At 39.3% G+C, this 22506-nt stretch overlaps 1 protein-coding gene across 1 annotated transcript in view; it reads left to right on the plus strand.

Annotated features, from left to right (window-relative positions):
• LOC101641735 (transmembrane serine protease 11A) overlaps positions 1-22506 on the plus strand; it is a 61563-nt gene that overhangs the window by 30360 nt on the left and 8697 nt on the right. Inside the window, 6 exon segments of the mRNA XM_045284345.1 lie at positions 5422-5446; positions 5806-5901; positions 7495-7655; positions 13106-13144; positions 17671-17842; positions 21684-21943. Of these exon segments, the coding sequence (XP_045140280.1) occupies positions 5422-5446; positions 5806-5901; positions 7495-7655; positions 13106-13144; positions 17671-17842; positions 21684-21943 (753 nt within the window).

A 22506-nucleotide genomic window follows, 5' to 3' on the forward strand; every position in this document is an offset into this window, starting at 1 on the left:
GTATATATATACACTTAATTTAAAAGATATAGGTATTCTTTGAACAATGAAAAGGTTTTACTTTATTAGGATCATTTTAAATCTCTTTCCTTTATATGTAAACCATTGTTGTTGCTATGCTGTTACTTTAAGAAATGTTGCATTTTTAGAAATAAATGGGCTGGAATACAGTTCAACTTTTAAAAGGAGATGAGATAAATGCAGAAGCATGACCATAACAGAAGCAAGTGTGTTTGGGACATTTGCTTAACGTGTTAGGTAAGCAGGTACTTCTAGCTGAGGAATCTAGAATCTATAAACGCTATATGGGGGCAACAGCTGACCTCCTTTGACTTTACCAGGATAAAGGAGAATCCAACTCACTCTCGGTTGGGTTCAAGAATCCATTGCAATGGTTGGCTGAGCCAACAGACCAGAGTCACAACTATCAGAGTTAATAAAAAGAAGTTAAAATTCAAGATCAGAAATGCTCAACATACAGATTGAACAAGTATGGTGAAAAGCTACAACCCTTACTTAAAACCGTACAGTGTTCCCTTCTTTTGTCCATACAACTGCCTCTTGTTTCACTAAAAAGCTAGAGTTTCCAGTAGATGCACAAAAAACCTTGAAGGATTGTGATAATAATGACAAGTTTCTAGTCCTTGTTTTTGGAACAAAAAGGAAAGCAGGCTCATTTGGGAGATGGCTTGTTTGTACTGCTAATTGCACACCACTGGAACGGAGCTCTTAATGAGAACCCACCTGTGTGCATACCCTGAAGTTAGCTCTGTGATAAGGGCATTAGCAGCTGGACAACCCGGTTGTGAATCCTGGTTTTGTGGTTCACTGATATATCAACTTGGGCAAGTCACTTCCTCATTTCTCTAACACAGATAATACACCTACTCTCGTCAGTGGATTGATGCAAAAGGCAATTGAGTGCAAATACTTGGATCCATGCTCGGCACAGAGTTGGCAGACAACGTTGTAACTATTTCTACTACAATAACTATTGTATTCTCACCACAGAAGCACTTTTTACACGGAATAAAATAAGCTGAAACCCTGGGCAAGGACAGAAGAATTCCTTCAGATAATTCATTAGAGATTTTATTTCCCTCAGAATATTATTCTCAGTTTGATTTAAAGTACATTCAAAACCCTTGTGAAACTTTTCTGGTAAACGAAAAACGTTCTGATAAGTTTTCACTTTCACTCACTCATTTACATATTTATTGATTCATTCATTCATTCAAACAACTTATGTTTCATACTCACAGTATGCAAAGCTATGCATTGTAGAGTTTGAAAAGATGAAGCACTGTCCTGTCCATAAAACTCTTGCAGTTTAGTACGGGAGATAATGTCTTTGCGTGAATCCTTATATGTGAGAGAAGACAGAAGAAGAAAGAAAAGTTCGAACTGGAGGAATAGAGATTATGGACCAAGGAACACACCTCCAAAAGAAGAGAGCATCTGAGATAGATTTTGTGAAGCGTGAGAATGGTTCAGAAAGCAGAATTATTAGAGTGGGAAAGGATGGGCTAGATCAAGATAATTGACTAAGAAATCCATGCCTGGAGACAAAATGGTCATGACTAAGATCCTGGTTGCTTCTAAAGCGGGGCAGATAGATTAGCAACAGAAATGTGTCTCTGCTGGGACTAGAGATTCACATGCGTTTGTGCTCTGTTCTCTAATTCTACCCTGGGTTCGGTTCCTGTAGAAAAAGATTGAAGATGCCTTTTTTTATTTTTAAGGTGTATTTGATGCTGTCCTTTGCATGCATCTTATGAAAAAGCGACACGTTCTGAAGTTTTCTTTATGGTTTCTGTTCTGTTTTGGCTTGGTTACTTCAGTTCTGAAGGACTGGTGCATGTTGGGAGAAACAGATGTTGTATTCTGTTTGTCAGTCTTCAGTGGCATCTGAGGTTTGCTGTTTCAGCCTGGAAACATCCCCAGTGTGGACGTTTAGATTGCCTGGGAGAGGAGTCATCTGACAGTGAAAGGGTAACGCCATGTGTCAACAGAGTTCATGCGGGAATGGGAGCTGACTGGTTGGGTGTGCCTACTTGTTTGAGCTGACAGCCTCTCCCTAACTCTTTCATTAAACACCCAACTAACCTTCAATTGCCCTCTTACAAATTAATCTAAGTGCAATTTCCAGGATTTCAAAATCCTCAAATAAAAAAAGAGACACGCCCTGAAAGGAGGGTCTTTTGTTCAATGTCATGGAATGAACTCCAACTACAAAATTCTATAGCTGCCTAGAGGTGGACTCAATAAATCACAGACTCTGTTAGGATGTGTAAATAATAATGAATTTTTAACAAGCTGACACAGAGCTAAAAAAAAAAATCTTCCTGGAACATGAAACACTGAAGTGTTAGCAGGAAGACTGTCTGATGAGGTAAACATTGATCTGCCACAGGAAAATGACTTCAGTCTCTACAAAGCTGTTTTATATATATGCTCCGATCAGCAAGGAACCTCATGTTAATGGTGTCTCTGATTTTCCCGTGTTGTATGCCTCACTCGTGTAAGATCCCTTTGTACTTGTCCCTGTGTCCCAGGGTTTATGAAACTGTTGTCCTCAGACTACTTGAATTACCTAAAGATTATTTCAATGCCAATTCTTTAGCCTCTCGGTTTGATTAGGGCAGGGTCCTGGAATCCAGATGATAAAAAAGAAACTTACTTTTATTTTGATTACATAAATTACGTCTAGTTCTTATCTCATCAGAAAACTAAGCACTCCAAAATAGAATTGATGCTGAACTTAGACATTCTTCTCAGGAGGCATGTAGCCAGGTGAATGATGTCATCCAAAGAGTCAAAAACTTAATCCAACGCCTCCCTTCCTCAACAAGGTGAACTGCCAAGGGATCAATTGTGGGTGGAATTTTTTAAGAGAATAATTGCAAACCAGACTTCTTTAAAAACACAAATGTTCTTTACTTTTATACTTTGTAACATTTGCCATCTTTTCTCCCTAATATGCTTTAGCTTTTTTTTTCTTCTGAATTTCCCCAAAATAATGAGTCATAATACTGGATATGACAAGAAGAAAAATGACTATGAAAATGTCCCCATTATAAAGCATGTCTTCTGAGTTAATTTATTGTGCCAACCTGGCCGATAAACACATGTGGGATTAATTGAAGGGCGGAGGGATAAATGGCTTGGTGAGCCTCGCCTTTCTAGTTCTCGGGTCTCTTGCTTTGTGATGGTCAGACCAGGGTGAAGCTGCCTTAGCAGTTCCCAGCTTCAGCTTGCAAGACTGACTTCCTGTAAGACATCCCCAAGCAGAAGCCACAGGGACCTACCCTGATGCAGCCCTGGGTGCTGGAGCAGCCATGTGGAGACCCCTGCCAGCGCTGAGATGCTTACACATTCACTGACTCGGCTTTCCTCCTGCAATCAACATCATTGTGCCTGCTTTGTGAGATAGAGGAGGACTTTCTGGATCGGTGTTGGACATATGGGTTAATGTTGGACTTGTGGGTTTGGGTAGCACTGGGTTGGGATGTTTTCTTGATGCACACATACCATTTATATAAAACTCTCTCTTATATATGAATTTCTGTGGATTTGTTTCTCTAAAGTACCCAGACTAATACATCTTCCAAAATAGTTTTGTTTCTAGACTATAAATCTCATCTCTCCATACCCCATGAAGGTTTTTCTTTTCCAAGTATAATTCAAAATATTTTGGGGATACGAACAATTTCTGTTTTCTGAATGCTATCTCTGATCTTATCTTACAACTATTACCAAAATATTTTCAAATGTATTTTACTTTATCATTCAGACAATATATCATTTGTATACTATTGTATACTATTGAAATGTGTCTATGAAAAAAACTAAAGTAATATTTACATCACTCTTTTTTAACCCCTCCCCTATATCACTCTTAACTAAGGGCTGCATGGTAGAATTCAAGGAGATGACTTCTGGAATTAGAAGACTTGGGTTTAAATCCGTTTTTATCAGTGTGGTGCTAGGAAATTCATAAAATATTTGAGTCTACGTTTAATCTTCCACTAAAATAGAAATGAAAAGTATTATTTTCCTTAGAGTATTTTTAAGACTTGAACTACATATAAACTATTTTGATTCCTAACACACATATTTGAATGTCTAATTGACAGAATAGCTGCAGCATTGGGTCCAAACATAACACCTGTTTGGTGCAGACGAGAATGGTGCATGACGAGGTGGTGTTTCCATCTCTTGTACCTAGAGTCCCCGTGAGTCCGACCTGACTCAGTGACATCTAACAACAGTGCTAAGGAAGCTATACCTTGTTCCTTGTTCATGGAAAAATCTCACTCATTTACTCCCCACCCGACCGCCACCCTTACTTATAGGATTTAGGGGAAATTTTTGTGCGTTCATCTCATCTATTATCAAATGAGAGGGAAAGATGGGGCTTTCTACTCCTGTAAAGATTTACCATCTCAGAAACTCAAAGGGGCAGTCCTACCCTATCCTACAGTGTTGCTGTGAGTCGGCAGTGAGTTTGGTTTGGGTATTACCAAATGTAAATATTGTACCCATATTCAGATGATACTCTTGCCACCCAGTGGTCACTAGTGGACACAGCAAGTAGATGTTAGGTAACCCACTGCCATCAAGTTGATTTCCGACCCAACAGTGACCCTGTAAATTATTTACAGAATGCTTCTCACAAGCCAATTTGGCGAGATTTTGTCTCACGTACTTTGGACATGTTCCCAAGACAGACAAGTCTTTGGGGAAGGATGTGATCCTTTGTGAAGAGGGTCAGCGAAACCAAGAAAGGCCCCCAACGGAGAGGGATTGGCATGGCCTGCAACATAACAACGGGCTCCAACAATTGTGAAGATGGTGCAGGACCAGGCAGTGTTTCCTTTTGTTATGCATTGGGTTGTTTGACTTGATGACACCTAACAGCTACAACATAGGGGTCCCATGAATATAAATCTTTATGGGAGTAGATAGCCTCCTGGTGTGATTGAACCATTGAACGTGTGGTTAGCAGCTCAGCATAAACCAAAGCACCACCAGGCCTGTGTCAGGCAATTCACCTCACCTGGGGGATTACCAGACAGCTTTTCTTCCTCTTCCTTTGTAACACAAACTAAGCAATTACGGTCTACTATTTTAACAGCAGCTTACTTGCTTTCTCCCTGATTTACCCTAGAGCATGCAAATCAACAATAACAAAGTCTGTAGCTCTCTTCACCTTTTCCTTAAATTTTATAGATAAGAGTCTGCAGAAAGTTGAAGCCTTCCTTGCCAACAGTAATTATTTACCAAAGTATACTCTTTATATTTGTTTAGTCTTTATACCCTTATGAGTAGCACATCATTATCTTTGTTTTGTAGATTAAGAAACTGAAGTTTAAATTAATTCTGCAACTCTCCTAAGGTTGCCCAATTCATGAGCAACAGATACATTTCAAATCCAGGACCTGAGCCACAGTTCTTGACACAACCCCAGAAAACCTCCGTATCCTTTTTGTCCCATCTCTGCTTTACATCTCTTTGCTTCTATGGAATTTTAGGAAGATAGTTTCTACTCCAGATACCTACTTCCTGCATGAGAATCATTTGGGGAGATATCTCTTTTTTCAAAGTATGAATACCTAGGTTCCTTCCAGAAGAACTGAAATGAAAATTCTGGGTGAGTGGTCTCAGCATCTCTAATTTATAAGAAATTTTACAAATGATTTTGTGGCACTGGAGTTGAGAAACACTATTTTACATAGTGGCACAGCTCAGACTTTTTTTTATAGTTTTTAAATATTGAATTGATGAAATATTATAAAGTATCTTACTAACATAGCATTTCTTATAATTACAGGTAGATGAGATTTTCATAGATTCAGCCTTGAGCAAGCATTATATCAAGAACCATGTGGTCAGACTGACGTATGTATGTCTGGACAAAGGTGATGTCACCAGTTTGAAGGGACACAGAGCAAAGGGGTCAGGGGACCCTCATTTTTGTGTATTTCTATAAGCTAAATTTTAGGTTGACATTTTCAGAAGCATCATCTCTATAGCCTTGAAATATATAAATGAGAGAACCAAGACTGGAGAGAAGGGGCAAGGGAGGGAAGTGATTCATTCAAAAGTCCCCAAGTGACAATGTCTGGAACTGAGAGAACCAAGATATAATACTCAGAAGCTTACACATTTACTGAGTAATTAGTAACTTCCAAAGGATTTATTGTGTGAATTGGACAATTTCTACAATTCTAGAAGATGAATCTATCAAATTTAGAACATTCTAGAAGCCATGCCTTTATTTTCAAACTCTGATTTGGGATAGCATTGCACCCATAATATCAGTCTTAAAAACTCCTTAAGGAGCCCTGGTGATGTAAGTGGGTTACACAGTGGGCTTCTCACTACAAGAGCAGGAATTTGAAGCCACCAATTGCTCTACAGGAGAAAGACGAGACTGTCTACTACCATAAACAATTATAGCCCCAGAAGCCCACCGGAGCAGTTCTCCTCTGTTCTATAAGATCACTCTGAGAAGGGCTGCACTTGATGGCAGGGAGTTTGTGGGAACTTCCACTGGCATGCCTGTGTATTGGTTCAGAGAGATTTCATCTAAAAAGCAATGCCAACCCAACTGAGTTAATAGGGAAAATAACGTGGTTATCCCTTTTCCAATTTGACATGCAGTTCTGAATATTCATATTTTCACATTCCAGAGAGCTTAAATGGGCCAGAGTATATAGAATGCCTATCAATTTACCTTTTGGAGCATAAAAATAAGACAGATAATTATATATTGGGTTTTTTATTATAATAAAAATTGTTTGATTTCCATTTTAAAAATATTTAAATTGAAATTCCACAGGTGAAGAGACTTGACACTTGTCTGTTTTAAAAGGTGAAGGTATTGGACATGTCTAATCTGGAGAAAACTCACTAGCCATAGTGCTGCTATATTTAAATCCTTATGTGGAAGAAGAATTTGATGTTTCCTGCATTATCTAGTTGGCAGGCTTAAGTCTACTGGAATGGAATATGTAGGAAGACATACTTTTACTCAAAGTGAACTCTCATAAAATTAGAGCTGACTAGAGGGAATGAGCCTCTTTAGGGAGGTTAATTTCCACCTTTTTAATTATTCCACTGAGGTTAGAGGACCACGTGTCATGGCTACTGCAGAATTGATTTCACTATCAGAGAGATGAATAATTAATGCAGGGACCACTTGTTTCTTTCAATCCTCTGAGTCTATGATTTCCACCAGTATTTTTTTAGGCCTGTATCATACACAATGGTTGTAATAAATCTTTAAATGGAGGATGGACGTGCACTTAAAATAACAAAAAAATACAACACACATTAAGACATTACCTTTGGTGAGAAAGTGACATTTAGAAGCATATCAATGTGTGGGGAGTTTAGTCCTGGATGCTCTGAGTAACTAGAATGCATTCCAGGGAAGGAGATAGAGGGATGAGTTTAGGAGGGTACTGAATGTGTTTGTTGCATTCCTAGTCCAGAGGAAGATTGTGTGAAAGTAGATATCATTGTGATATTCCAATTTCCCTCTACCGAGCAAAGAGCAATAAGAGAGAAAAAAATCTACCGCATTTTAAATCAGAAGATAAGAAACACAGGAGCCCTACCAATAAATGTCTCTTCAGTTCAACTAAAAGGTAAGCGAGTACCTTTTTATGTATTGTCAAGCGCTTTATTTCATTACTAAAATTTACTAGCCATTATTTTAATTTCAAATAATAGCAAGAATTGAGCTACAAGAAATGTTTTATTTAAAAACTGACATTTCATGGATTTAACATTCATTGATGAAAGCGTGAGTGCTCCTGAGAGGCAGGGAGATAAGATTTCATCTTACATACATTGGCCACCTGTCAGGGAGGCAGCCCCTGGCGCACAGCATGCTTGCTCCAGTGGCGAGGCAGCAAGAGGAAAGCCCTCAAGGCGTGGGATGGACGCAGGGGCAGCAACAATGGGTTCAACCAAAGGAACATGGCGCAGAGGGCTCAGGACCCGGCAGCGTTGCGCTCTGTTGTGCAGAGGGTGGTGATGGGTTGGCCTGACTTGACCGCCCTAACAACCAGCACCGAGAAAAGCACGTCTGAAGCTATGCAGCAAGTGCTTTCTACTTACAGGAACTGAGTGATGCTTATTCCAAAACAGAGGCAAGCCTTTACCACCATCGGATGTTCATCTGACCCGCAACTCTTTCTGGTAGGAAGCAAATGAAAGCACCAAGGGGGCGGAGCAGCAAATGCATTTCTGGAGGCACTGTCCTGAAACACAAATTCAAGTCTTACCTGTTAAAAGATAGCAATAATTTCTGTAAATATTGATGTTATAAAGATTTTGTTAACTTTTTTTCTCATGAAGATTTGGGTGATATACCCACTTTGGAATTACTAAAAGCATCCTATACATATGTTTTTAAATTTCACTATAGACAGCAAAAATAGATGATTGGAACCATTGACACATAGTACCACTTTTTCTTCCTTCACCCTTAGCTCATATTCTGATCACTTTTCTAGCAGGATCTTTAGCAACTCTCTTCTCTGTGCTCTGTATGTGAAGTATTGAACTTGATAATTATAAAACTCCTCCATTAGAGACCTGAAAATGTAAAAGGATACAAAAAAACATAGCGAACAAAAATAGCTAAGATGCCAGCCTACAGCTCACTGCAAAAGTATTTTGCTACCATTTCTCCAAATGTGTTCTCGGAATACTAATAACACGAGAGGCTCCATGGACAAGTGGGGAGCTTTTGTGGTAAAACCGATTTTTTTCATTTAACCTATTTCTCTTGGAAATGCATCACTAATATCATCATACTGAGAGTTTTGAAGAGCCTAGCTGACAGAAACTGGTAGAGGAAGCTGCTTCCACAAGCATCTATTTCCAACAGAGAAGTATAGATATTTCTTACAACTTCTCGTCCTGTACTTCATAGAGGTTGAAGAAGAGAATTCAAGTACGTGGTTTGTATCAGATGTGAAACAGGATGCCCTACCCCTGTCAGAGTCTGGCTGGCTTTTCAAGATGATACTTGATTGGGAAGTGAAAATCTGAAGGAAAAAGGGATGGGCAGCAGTTTGCTAGTGTGACGGAGTCAGCTACTCGGGACTACAGCTTGGAACCTCTCCCAACCCAGGAAGGAAGAACCTGTCAAGAGTTCAAACCACCGTCTTTGTTGGGGCGGAAAGGAAATTAATCGAGGTTGTGAAATAGTGCTCATTCTGCTAAGTTCCATGATGCTGTCTCTGTAATGCCCAACAACAAGGTAACCTGTCAGGAATGTAAAGCCTGACCTCTCGGAACCTGAAGTGAAGCACGAAGTAGTCATAGACCGCCTGGGATTTTTGGTTCATCCAGACTCAGCCCAGGAGCTTCAGTTTCCTTAATGACTGTACTGGATGTGCTGTTTCATTGATGAAACCAGGGTCGGTCCAGCTCACGGAGGGTGTTCCGCTTTACCAAACAAGAGTCAGCAGATGAAATCTAACCCCATTGAGTCATGACGGGACCACCCAAATTATTCGCTTGTGGTGCCTTTGCTTCCTTAAATTATAGACTAAGAAAGTATCTAAGAAATTAGAAAACATGATACAAATATAGAGGCCATTGCTATCTAGGGGGTTTTAGGTTGTGCATAGGCCTTCTTGTTCTTAGGCACCAGGGAGTCGGCTCCAACCCATAGCGACCCCAAGCACATCAGAATAAAACTCTGCATCCTCCGGCTTCCTCCTCGCCATTGTTCCTCTGCCTGAGCCCAGTGATGAAACCAGGGTCAGTCCAGCTCACGGAGGGGGTTCCGCCTTACCAAGCAAGAAGGCCTTCTTCCCAGGCATAGACCTTGGGAATCTGAAAACACGAATTCAAGCGATGGAAGTAGAAGAAGGTAGAAGTTTCATAATTTCCAAAATGAAATAGCGCAGTTACTACTGCCTAGAAGAAGCCAATTTGTAGAAAACTCAGAAGATTCCTTCCAGGCCTAAGCATCATCCTCAGGAACGTTTCGTCTACTTTCAATTCAAAGCTAGTGAAGGAACTCCCCTCATTCCAAAGCACATAAAAGCTGCAGGGATTTCAGCTCCTCTAGAAATGAAACGGTAGCCCACAATTCATTCAGAATTGGGCAAGGATCTATGTTCTGTCTTGACAAATTTCTCAGTAATATTGCATCATGTTAACATCCGATTCTTCATATTGCCAATGATGTGAGTGTGGTAGGGACAGAACTTTGAATGGGTTCACTCCTGTTGGACCCTCGTGCTGAAAACTGGCATGTCACCCCAAATATGGATCTTAACAAGATTTCCAGGTGATTCTTATACATGCTAAGAAATTTCTGTGGAAGCCACCTCTGACCTCCTCCAGCTACAGGGAGAGTAGAATCCAATTCCATATCTGTCCAAGGATAATTCCTATGAAGCAGAGGATAATTCCTATAAATGCCTCTACACACTAACTTCCTTTATCCTATTCTGACATCACATATCCCTCGATGACACTCTACTTCTCTGCTGGGTTCAATAATCCATTGCAACCACCACACCGAACAATGCTGATCAGGGGACCCTATATGACAGAGGAGAAGTGTCCCTGTGGGTTTCAAGGACTGGAACTGCATGGGAGTAGAAAGCTCCTCTTTATTCCGTGTGGTCGGCACTCCAACTCATAGCCCACTACACTCCCGGGCTCCCGAATGCATTACGACGAGGGGCACAGGAAATACACTTGTTTTTAAATGAAACAAACATTTACTTCTTTACACTGCACCTCAGGGGAAAGTTAACTTCCTTTACAGAGTGAGGACTGAGCAAATACCTTCAGGGTATCTTTGAATTGAGTATTTTCAAAAGCTCTCACTTTCTGAAATTAAATATCATTAGTTTCTCTGTGAGACTTACAGAATGGGATGTAAAGAATTTCATTTTGCATAAGAAGAAATGGAAAGCAAAGAACATGAATTTGGGAAAATAGGTAGGTAGAAAGAAAATCTAACCAAATTTTGACTAGTAAATCATTTTTTATCATTTTATTGGGGGTTCATACAACTCTTAGCACCATCCGTACATGCATCAATTGTGTCAAGCACATTTGTACATTTGTTACCCTCATCATTCTCAAAACATTTGCTCTCCATGTAAGCCCTTGGCATCAGCAACTCATTTCTCCCCTCCCTCCCCACTTCCCCCTCCCTCAAGAACCCTTGACAATTTAAAAATTATTATTTTGTCATATCTTACACTGTCCAACGTCTCCCTTCACCCACTTTTCTGTTGTCCATCCCCCAGGGAGGAGCTTATACGTAGATCCTTGTAATCGGCTCCCCCTGTCTACCCCACCCTCCCTCCAACCTCCCAGTATCGCCACTCTCACCACTGGTCCTGAAGGGATCATCTGCCCTGGATTCCCTGTGTTTCCAGTTCCTATCTGTACCAGTGTACACCCTCTGGTCTAGCCAGGCTTGCAAGGTAGAATTGCGATCATGATAGTAGCGGGGAGGAAGCATTTAGGAACTACAGGAAAGTTGTATGTTTCATCTTTGCTGCACTGCACCCTGACTGGCTTGTTCATGTAAATCATTTGTGCATGAAAATCATCATAGTTCCGTATACCTTTCAACTAATTTAAATGTAACCTTTGTCAGAATCCTAACTGTTCCATAAAGTGGCAGAGTTTAACCTTAGGTTCAGTTCAGTATTTGCTTCTTACCAACACTCAGTACATGTTGGGTAATGATACACAATAGTTTAGTCCAGAAAAAGCATTTCGGTCATTAGAAAATAGTATTTTAGAAATATTTTAATTATACTTTCTGAAAATGTTTCAGACAAATTTTAGCTCTACAACCCCTTGATCAGAAGACTTAAAAAATTTTTTTCACACACAAAAAAGGAGATGGATGGGAGGAATGCAAGGGGTTTATATAAAAGTTTAAGCAATCAGAGAAAAGCAGCTTTGTTCTGGTTAAACCTGGCTTTAACACCGAGAGGCCATTTATGCGCACATTCTTTCCCATCTCCCTAAGCGGAGGCCTGCACCGTTGGGAAAATACTGCTCTGGACTACTGCTAGTTATTTGTGGCTTAGGAGCCTTAATCCACCCAGTTAGAGGCTGCCTATCTACAAAAAGAAGTGGGGAGGTTATCTTCAAAAATTGTATGTGTTTCTTGTCAGGCCAGAGTCCTGGAGGCACAGTGCTTAAAACACATGTTTGCTAACTGAAAGAGCAACAGAACAAAACCACGATTAGTACTTTGGAAGAAAGGTGTGGCAGCCCGCTTCTGTAATGATTTATGATCTTGAAAACCCAATGGGGCGATTTTACACTTTTGCTAGGAATTGGAATTGTCTTGAAGACAATGGATTTGTTTAGGGTGGGGGGAGTTGTCATATCAGAAAACCATTCCCTTGATTGATCTCTTGACTGTTTAAAATGTAATTATGGTAAGAATCCTGTGATAATTCTCGGCCACTGCCATTGTCATGTATTGAACTTGTCCGCCAAATATATATGCCAACTTTACTATGCCTTGATTCTCAGTGGTCAGCAGTATGTAATGATATATCCCTTTCCCACAATGTGATCTTAAATGATCAATCAGTTGTAAAGGGTTTAAATTAGGATGCAACACCTTTACTGATCTTTACAGCCCTGATCTGATGGAAAGGAAATTTCCCTGAGATGTGGCTTGCCTCATCTTTTATCATAGAAGAGATAAAAAGAGAGAGAAGTGTGCAGAGGGACCCACTACCACTAAGAAAGGCTTGCCAAAAGCAGAATGGGTCCTTTGGAGCCAGGCTCCTTGTGTTGAGAACCTCCTAGAACTAGACCCAAGATAAAACTGAGGTGGAGACACACGGAGATCTCCAAGGATCTCTGGCTGACAGATGTGGCATTTCACCCACAGCTGACAGAGAAAAAGACTTCCACTTGGGCTGGTTCCCTGGATTTGAACCTCTAGCCTCTTAAACTATGAGAGAATAAATGTTTGTTAACTCTATCTGCTTGTGGTATTTCTGTTGTTGCAATAATGCTGTTAGAGATACCAACTGGGAAAATATCAATTCATCATAATTTGTTCTCTTTTGTTTTTCAGCAATGAGCTCATCAACAGGAAAGCTAATGGTCCAAGCATGTAAGTTTAGTAAACTTATAGAAACAAGTTCAAATTCTATATCAGAAAGAATAACTTCAAATATTAACTCATAGTTTTCCATTCATACTCCACAGTTTTGGGAGAAGTATATAAGAGATATACCCCTAATACAAGGGAACTTCAAAAGGTTCATGGAAAAATAGAATAAAATATAATGGAGGGAGGGAAAAAAAGAGGGCTCAAGCAGAAAGAAAATGTTGTGAAAATGATGATGACAACATATGTGCAAATGTGTTTGATACAACTGATGTATGGATTGTTATAAAAACTGTAAGAGCCCCCAATTAAATGATTTATTAATTAAAAAAGAAAAAGCACATTAAAAAATAATGGATATTTTCCCACACACTATTTAAAGGTCCATAATTTTTCCTAACTCTGAAACTGATTTTTTGTTGTTCCTTTTAATTTTAACAATTGTATTGACACAATTCACATACCATAAAATTAAGTGATTTAAATATCTTTAAAAGAGTTATGTAATCATCACCACAATCAATTTTAGACACTTTTCTTCATTCTTGTACTCACTGTTATCGACTCATCATTTCTCCCTAAACTTCCCTGCTATAACCCAAGAATATATTAATCAGTTACTGTCTCTATAGATCTACATATGCTGGATTTCATATTTTTTTAAAAAAGCAATAACAAAATAAAAGACAGAATAACCTCAACTGAAAAGAAAGCAGAAAATATTTAAAACTAGAAGTTTAAAAGGGTCAGAAGGGGAACAAATGATAAAGTTTTAAATAACTACATCTGCATTAATCCATTTTCCAGTGCACTCTGCAAGGTGATGCGTACTCCTGGTCAAAGATCAGAGGAAATTCACTGGAGATGTAATCCATGTGGGAGATCCATGTGGGAGTGTGGAAATGGATTTGGTCTTTCACTGTCATCCATAATCTTCTGCAAACTGGGTGCTCCCAAGCTCTAATAAAATTCTCCCCTTTGGTCATACATTTTATTATTTACACAGGTTAGTGTGCTTCTTTCCGGTGGACTTATTTAACACCTCACTGAGCTGGCTGCTTGTTTTAAGTCAAGTCTTCAAGTTCCCCAATGCCATTCTTCATGATAGCCAGACACCATCTAATTTCCTCACCACATTTTGCTATAGCATTCATATCTTCAGTCGTCTTTTCACGAGGGCAAGTATCGAATAGGCCACATGAAACTGAAGTTTTTAAGTCGTGTTCATGAAAAATATTTTACATGGTGGAAATTCTTAGCTAAATATTGAAGAAATTATTTGTTTTATTTCAAAACTTATTCCAAGTGGACTTTCTTTTACGGTTTTCTAATCTCTAAGAAATGTGCTTTCTGCTGAGAAATAAAGTAATGAGAAAGTAGTGAACTCAATTATCTGTAACTGTCTTGCACAGTTTTCCTAATATACTCCTTTCAGTAGTATAATGATTTTACTCAATATTCCACCGACTTACTACTTACTTACCACCATGGCCTCCATTTTAAAATATGCTTAAGTAATGATGAATCTAAGCCCAAGTGATTATTCATTTGCATCTATGGCTTGCAAACCTATTAAACATCAGCATTTGCTTATTCAATGATTTTGTTTTCTAACATCTACCAAGTGCCAAAAAGTATACCTGACCCTGACAATACTATTGTGAATATGACATAGATATGGAAGCTAGATAGATAAATTGGGAAATTATGAGTGGGTTTAACATTTTTGAAGGAAAACAAAATGGAAGGATAATATAATTCTCCCAGGAACTTTTTGAAGTTCTTTCATATTATTTAATCATTTTATTAGGGGCTCATACAACTCTTACCACAATCCATACATACATAATTGTGTAAAGCATATTTGTACATTCATTGCCCTCATCATTCTCAAAGTATTTGCTCTCCACCCAAGCCCCCGGCATTAGGTCCTCATTTTTCCCCTCCCTCCCCCTCCTCCCCCCTCCCTCATGAACCCTTGATAATTTATAAATTATTATTTTGTCATATATTGCCCTGTCCGCTGTCTCCCTCTACCCACTTTTCTGTTGTCCATCTCCCAGGGAGAAGGTCACATGTAGATCCCTGTAATTGGTTCCCCCTTTCCAACCCACCCTCCCTCCACCCTCCCAGTTTCGCTGCTCACACCACTGGTCCTGAAGGGATCATTCACCCTGGATTCCCTGTGTTTCCAGTTCCTATCTGTACCAATGTACATCCGCTGTTCTAGACAGATTTGTAAGGTAGAATTGGGATCATGATTGTGAGGGTTGAGGAAGCATTTAGGAACTAGACGAAAATCGAACGTTTCATCGTTGCTACATGGCACCCTGACTGGCTCATCTCCTCCCTGAAACCCTTCTGTAAGGGGATGTCCAGCGGCTTACAAATGGGCTTTGGGTCTCCACTCCGCACTCCCCCCCTCATCCACAATGATATGTTTTTTTTGTTCTGATGATTTTTTTGTTCTGATACCTGATCCCTTCAGCACCTCGTGATCGCACAGGCTGGTGTGCTTCTTCCATGTGGGCTTTGTTGCTTCTGAGCTCGATGGCCGCTTGTTTACTGTCAAGTCTTTAAGACCCTAGATGCTATATCTTTTAATAGCCGGGTACCATCAGCTTTCTTCACCACATTTGCTAATGCACCCGCTTTGTCTTCAGCGATTGTGTTGGGAAGGTGAGCATCTTAGAATGTCAATTTAATAGAACAAAGTATTCTTGTAATGAGGGGGTACTTGAGTGAAGGCCCAATGTCCATCTGCTACCTTAATACTAAACCTATAACTATATGCACATAGATCTATTTCCCCATCCTCATATATATATATTTACATATTAAGTAGACAGTGCTATAAGAGTCTCTAAAGGAGGCAGCTGACTAGGCCTTGTGTCCTTGAAATAGGAGAAGAAGCAAGCTTAAGCCCAGTGAACAGTAAGATGAGAGTTCTGGATAGGAGGAAGTAGTCTGTAAAAAGATCTCCAGGTGCTCAAGAACATAGATATTTATAACTGGAGAGCAGGGAGTGGAGAAAGTCAGTATATTAGGAACATAAAATGTGGCTTGAGAATGTGAGGAAAATCTATAATTAATAATAATGAAGACACAGGACAATGCTGAAAATTTTTTACTTTATTTGGAGGGCAATGAGAAGCCACTGAAAGATTTTACAGATTTCAGAAGGATCACAAGGGTCATAATGTGGAGAATGGTGTAGAGGGGCAAGGCTGGAGGCGGGGAAACAGATGGTGATCTGTAGTTAGTGCAGAGCAATGGCGATTTCTAAAATAGCTAGCCAGAGTTTAAGTTTAATCAATACCAGTAAGATGAATTTTCTTCTCGGATACTTAATTACTTGGAGCTAGAATGGAACATATCAAACATGCTGCATATTCCTCATTGCCATCATGCTAAAAATATGCTTAGTTCTTAGTAGGAACCTTAAGAAGTATAATAATCTTTAACCTGATTACCCCAATATTTCTAGAGTTTTTCCCAGTAGCTCTGAAGGTGAAGGGCATGTAAAAATACAATGAGCTTTGGTGGTATCATCATTTAAGCATTGGGCAGTTAGCTGTTTTAAACCCATGAGCTGCTCCATGGGAGAAAGAGGGGTCTCTTTGCTCCTTTGCAGATCTACAGTCTTGGAAACTTTAATGGACAGTTTTTACTCTTTCCTGTAGGGCCACTATGAGTCCTCATCCACTGGTTAAAATGGGTTTGGTTTAACAGACAAAATATGGTTCATACTACAGTAATCTTGCACAAATTCACACCAAATGCACCAGGAAAATGGGGAGTGGATTCCAACAAATGAGTAATTACTTTTCCACAAGGTGGGATTGTTCCTCTGGTAATGACTTCATGTGGAGGAAGCGCTGCTGTATCAATGGGAAACACGACTCGGGATGCGCTCTCAGACCTGCATAATTGGCACTACAAGTTCTTAGGGCTGAATTGAAACACATCCTCTGCAGTTCACCATGTCTTCAAATAGCAAGATATACCCATATCTATGTTGTTACTGTTGTTTTGTGCCATTGAGTTGATTCTGACCCAACTTGACCCTGTGCTCAACAGAACCACTGTCTGGTCCTCTGCTGTCATCACAATCTATAAACACACCAAACAACAAAAACCAAAACAAGACCCAAACACAAATCCACTGCTATCGATTTGATGCTGACCCATAGGGGGCCTACGTAGGTTTTCCAAGGCTGTGAATCTCTCAAGGAACAGATAGCCTCATCTTACTCCCACAGAGAACCTTGGTTGTTGGATTTGAGCCAACAACCTTTAGCTTAGCAGTCTAAAGCTCATCTGACAGCTCCACCAGAGCTTCTTAATGTATCCATACAGAGGTGAGCATAATACCAACACACCAGAAAATATAGAAAAAGACTACGGATACAGAATATGCTTTTATAATAGATGTAATGTTATTGCATTGTCATATGCCATTAAGTTCTGTGTATCCAATAAATTTGAGGGAGCTATTTGTTATAACTTAATGATCTCGTTTCTTTCAGGTTGTGGGAAACGAGTTGTTCCATTAATAGTCAACAGAATAATGTCTGGTGACATTGCAGCCAAGTCTGCTTGGCCGTGGCAAGCCTCTCTCCAGTATAACAGCATGCATCAGTGTGGAGCCAGCTTGATTAGCAACACATGGCTTGTGACTGCAGCACACTGCTTTAAGTAGTAAGTTATTGACCTAAGGGTGGACCCCACTAATAAAAATCATTTTGAGTAATAATACCAAAATATTATTGGGTAAAATAAAAACAATGATTTCCAGGGTTTTCCTAATACGTGATATTTATATATTTATTTGGGCAGTTTATTCAGAATAGAGGGAGAAATAGTCATCTTCCTAGTATTGTTTGATCAAATTCCAAAAGTTATAAATTATATAAGAAAATAGAAGTCATCAAAACACAAATAGTTACTATTGACTTCTAAAACAGACAGTATCTTAAATAACCATCTCCTCTATTTAAATCTAATTCTGTTTCTGCCAAATGTCTGGCTCAGGCATCTGCTGATCATGAATAGTATGCAAATTAATTACAAAGTGAAATTACATTCTTTAAAAGATGCACATTTGGAGTTGGTAGCTGTAATGATAAAGAACTTCTCAAATCAAGTATTGACATAAAAAGAGCAGTTCATGACCAAATGAGAAAATTACCAAGTTGATAAGGACAGGCCCTTCAATAAAGATTTATTTGACTAAGAAAGGCGACCTGGTTCATCCAATGCAACCTTTAATATGGTCTCTCTCGGTACCAAATAAAGACTATTGTGTTTTCATATATTTTTCCAAACAAGTTGTGAATACTTTATTCACCCTTTATTCAGTTTGACTGTAATTATGACATAAATTATGTAAAATAAGTTGAAATTACCATTTTCCCTCATATTTAATTTTACTTTTCAAGATAATAACCAGTCAGTTATTTTACTGCTGTTGGAATTAAAATTCTGAATCCCTTAAGTAGAATCACTTAGTGACCACTCTCCAGTGTCATTTTTCATGTTGTAAATAAGGATTCCTGAGCATATCTGAAGGCAAGTGGCAACAGGATTTAGTGGGTAGAACATCAACCCAGAAGAGCTGTGACGTTAGGGAAGGTATTAAACACTATTACACAAAAAAATGGTGCTTCATTCTGCATAGGACTTTAATCACTGCAAGGAGGCCAGGGATGGGGGTAGGAATGGGGAGTGGGAAGGAATAAGATACTGAAGAGAGAGAGAACGATGGGGTGATGAAAAAGGAATCTGGGGGGTATTTTTGATTGTTTGCTTTAAAGCACACTGCAGATAGTTATACAGCCCATCTCAACACGCAAAATAAATAACATTTATGGAGGGTTTAACAGGGCACCATTGCTGATTTCATGCGTTCAGATGGGCTGGATAGCTATCTACAGTATGCTGTAAAACAAACAAACTAAAAACACCCTCCCACTTCCTTATCCCTCAGACCTAAAAATTGTCCGAATAAATAAAAGAAAAGAAAAGAAAAAACAGGAGGAAAAGTAAAACTGCAAAAGGAAATGAGTCAAAGGGAGAAAAGTTCTTTCGATGATGACCATGCTGTCACTGCTCTGGAATTGGTCCTGGCGTAGTAAGCCAGGTGATTGTCTGATGCGAGGTGGTGGCTGTCTGCCCACTTCTAGCATATAGATCTGCATGTATTCCATTTCACGTTGCACAACTTCCAGTTTTCCTATAGATATACTTCATATATTCCATGCTTTGATTATTAAATGGAAGCTTGTAGCTTATTCTGAGTTGGGCCCTACCAAAAAATGAAGCTTCTAAAAGCTTAACTCCATACAAGTTGAAGAATCTTTCAACATCATACAACTTGAGGGCTGGTTTTTTTTCTTCAGTTCTCTCAGTTTGAGAAATGCTGAGCATGTTCTAACCCCAGGTCTTCGTACATTTTATTATAATACCCTAATTCTTGAAGAGCCCTTTGAAATTTATTATTCATCTCTTTTACCTCATTAATTCTTCCTTTTGCTTTAGTTTTTCTCTACTGATCCGAAGTTTCTGAGTCTCTTCTGATATGCACATTTGCTTTTTCTTTCTTTCCTGTTATCTCAATGACCTTTTGCTTTCTTTATGCACGATGTTCTTGGTGGGATCCCATGACTTCTCTGGTCTTCATTTACTGGTACTCAAAGTGCCAATCCTTTCTTCAGTGGTTCTCAACCTTCCTAATGCCATGACCCTTTCATACAGTTCCCCGTGTGCTGGTGACGCACAACCATCAAATTATTTTTGTGGCTACTTCATAACTGTGACTTTGCTACTGTTAAGAATTGGGCGACCCCTGTGAAAGGGTTGTTTGACCCTCAAAGGGGTCGCGACCCACAGGTTGAGAACTGCTGCTCTAGATAGTCTCTGGAAAAGCGCGAGGCTTTCGTGGATTTGTTTTCATTTCCTTCAGCTTCAACCTGATTTATATACAAACAGTTGGTCTGTTGCACAGTCTGCCTCCTGCTGTGTTTTAGCTGCTGATAGTCAGCTTCTCTACCGTCCCTTTCCACAGATGTAGTGGAACTGATTCCTGAATATTCTATCTATCAAAGTCCCTGGGTGTAGTCACTATTCATGGTAAAAACGGTATTTCCAAGACCAGCAGTCATGGATCTTGCAACGTTCTATTAAGTGAACTCCAACATTGCTTTTGTCACAAAAACCATATTTCCAACTTTTCTTCCTTCCTCTTTGCTCCCTTCTTTTGAATTCCAATTACCAGTGATTATCAATGGCTCTTTCTTGCATGTTTGGTCAATTTTAGACTGCAAAAATTAATAGAAAGCTTCAATTTCTTCAGCTTTGGCTTTGGTGATTTTTGTGTACATTTGAATTACATTTGAATTACAGTTGTATTAAACTGGTCTTCCTTGTGGGCACATTCTATCACTGACAGCATTGTACCTCTGGATAGATTTTTGGGGTTTTTTGATAAAAGTGACAAACTTCCTTGTAAATTTGTCATTTCTGACATAGTAAAACATCTGCCTGTCTGATTCAGAATGGCCAGTGCCTGTCCAGTTAAGCTCATCAGTGAATAGGATGTCAATATTCATGCTTTCAATTTCATTTGGGAGGACTTCCAATTTTCCTAAATTCATATTTGTATATCCCATGTTTCAATAATTAATGAATGTTTGTAGTGGTTTCTTCTCAGTATTATTAACGGATGTATGTGGCAGTATCCTTTCCCTTTGAGTTGTGCCACATAAGCAACTGAACGCCCTGAAAGCTCTTCTCCATTCATGTCACTGCTGGAGTGGACTGTACTTTAAGGAGGAAACTCCTGTTCAACCTTACACTGAGTGTCTTCCTACCTGGCATTATATCAGACAACATTTCACTGTTATTCAAAAATGTGCAGTTTCTGAATTTCCAGAAGTGGGTTTCCTCTTCCTTCTTCCTAGTCTGTCGTAGTCTAAAGCACCACTAAAACGTGCCCATCATGCGCAACCTGCCATGCTAGTATTTTCAGATACTGACGGCCAAGCCTCCAGCATGGTAGTAAAACCTTAGCCACCACTATATGACACCATCGCATATAAATAGTCAGTATCGGTTTGCTGAAAGGATAAATGAAGGAGTATTATATATCAATATCAAAGTTATTTGTGTATTTATTAATTTACTCATCTTTTTTCATAACTGGAATCTAATCATCTTGTGAGCAGGGACCTTCTTGATTTTATTAATCACTATACCCCCAAGCACTTCAAATATGTCCTCATCCATAGATGTTAAAGATGTATTTACTAAAAATGAACGAACGGGCCTTTTATTTATAAACTTCTAATGTTATGTATCAGATTTCAGCTCTAAATGCCATTTTTATATATTTGATTTTTCAAAATAGTAGCAATAGAATCTTTTATAAATGTAAAAGAAAAATTTAACTGTAACCAAATAACCACAGGATGTTTTTCCTTTTGCCTAAATATAATTACTATTGTACAGTTCATATATTCTGTTGATTTCTAACTCTTTCTAGTAACACCAATCCACGTTCATGGACTGTTAGCTTTGGAACAACAATCGATCCTCCTCTAATGAAAAGAAATGTCAAAAGAATAATTGTCCATGAGCGATATAATTCTCCAGAACAAGAAAACGACATTGCTGTTGTACAGTTCTCTCCTAGAGTCACCTTTACTGATGACATACGCCGAGTTTGTTTGCCAGCAGCTTCTGAGTCTTTTCAGCCAAATTCAACTGTCTACATCACAGGATTCGGAGCCCTTTTCTACGGTGGTGGGTACCTCACAAGATAGCCGAGCAGGAAGCCCTACTGAGTGCAGTGCAGTTTAATCCGCCTTCCTATTACCTTGCCAGCCGTTTCCAAAGGGCCTATTTGGATTTGTCTGTGTTTTTGTTTCACAAGTGATGCTAATTCAATTCAGAATCTAAAAAAACTAAGAACCCAAACAGACAAAAAACAAAAAAACAAACAGGAGGCAGACAAATTTGGACCTGTCATTTGGTTGTCTCGGGATGCCTGGCTTCAGTCTGTCGAATTTGAGAATTTATACGACATCACCAGGCTCTCGATATCTAGTTGCTGGACCATAGAGTTTTCCAGGCTGTCATGTTTATAGAAGCCGCATCTCTCTCTGACAGAGCCACCAGTGCATGTGACACATGGACCTATTGGTTAAGCTAAGTTGAACCGCAGTGTTACCGGGGTTTCCCTAAAGCTGATCAACCCACAGCGTTCACGTCCATTCTCATTCATAGCAACACTATAGTTATCCAGAGGGCTTCTGAGGTTGTAAATATTTTTGAAATCAGACTGCCTCCTCTCCCTCCCTTGGGGC

Source organism: Echinops telfairi, unplaced genomic scaffold, assembly GCF_000313985.2.
Source record: "Echinops telfairi isolate 266 unplaced genomic scaffold, ASM31398v2 ScPeMD7_7468;HRSCAF=8506_0, whole genome shotgun sequence".
NCBI classification, from domain to species: Eukaryota; Metazoa; Chordata; class Mammalia; order Afrosoricida; family Tenrecidae; genus Echinops; species Echinops telfairi.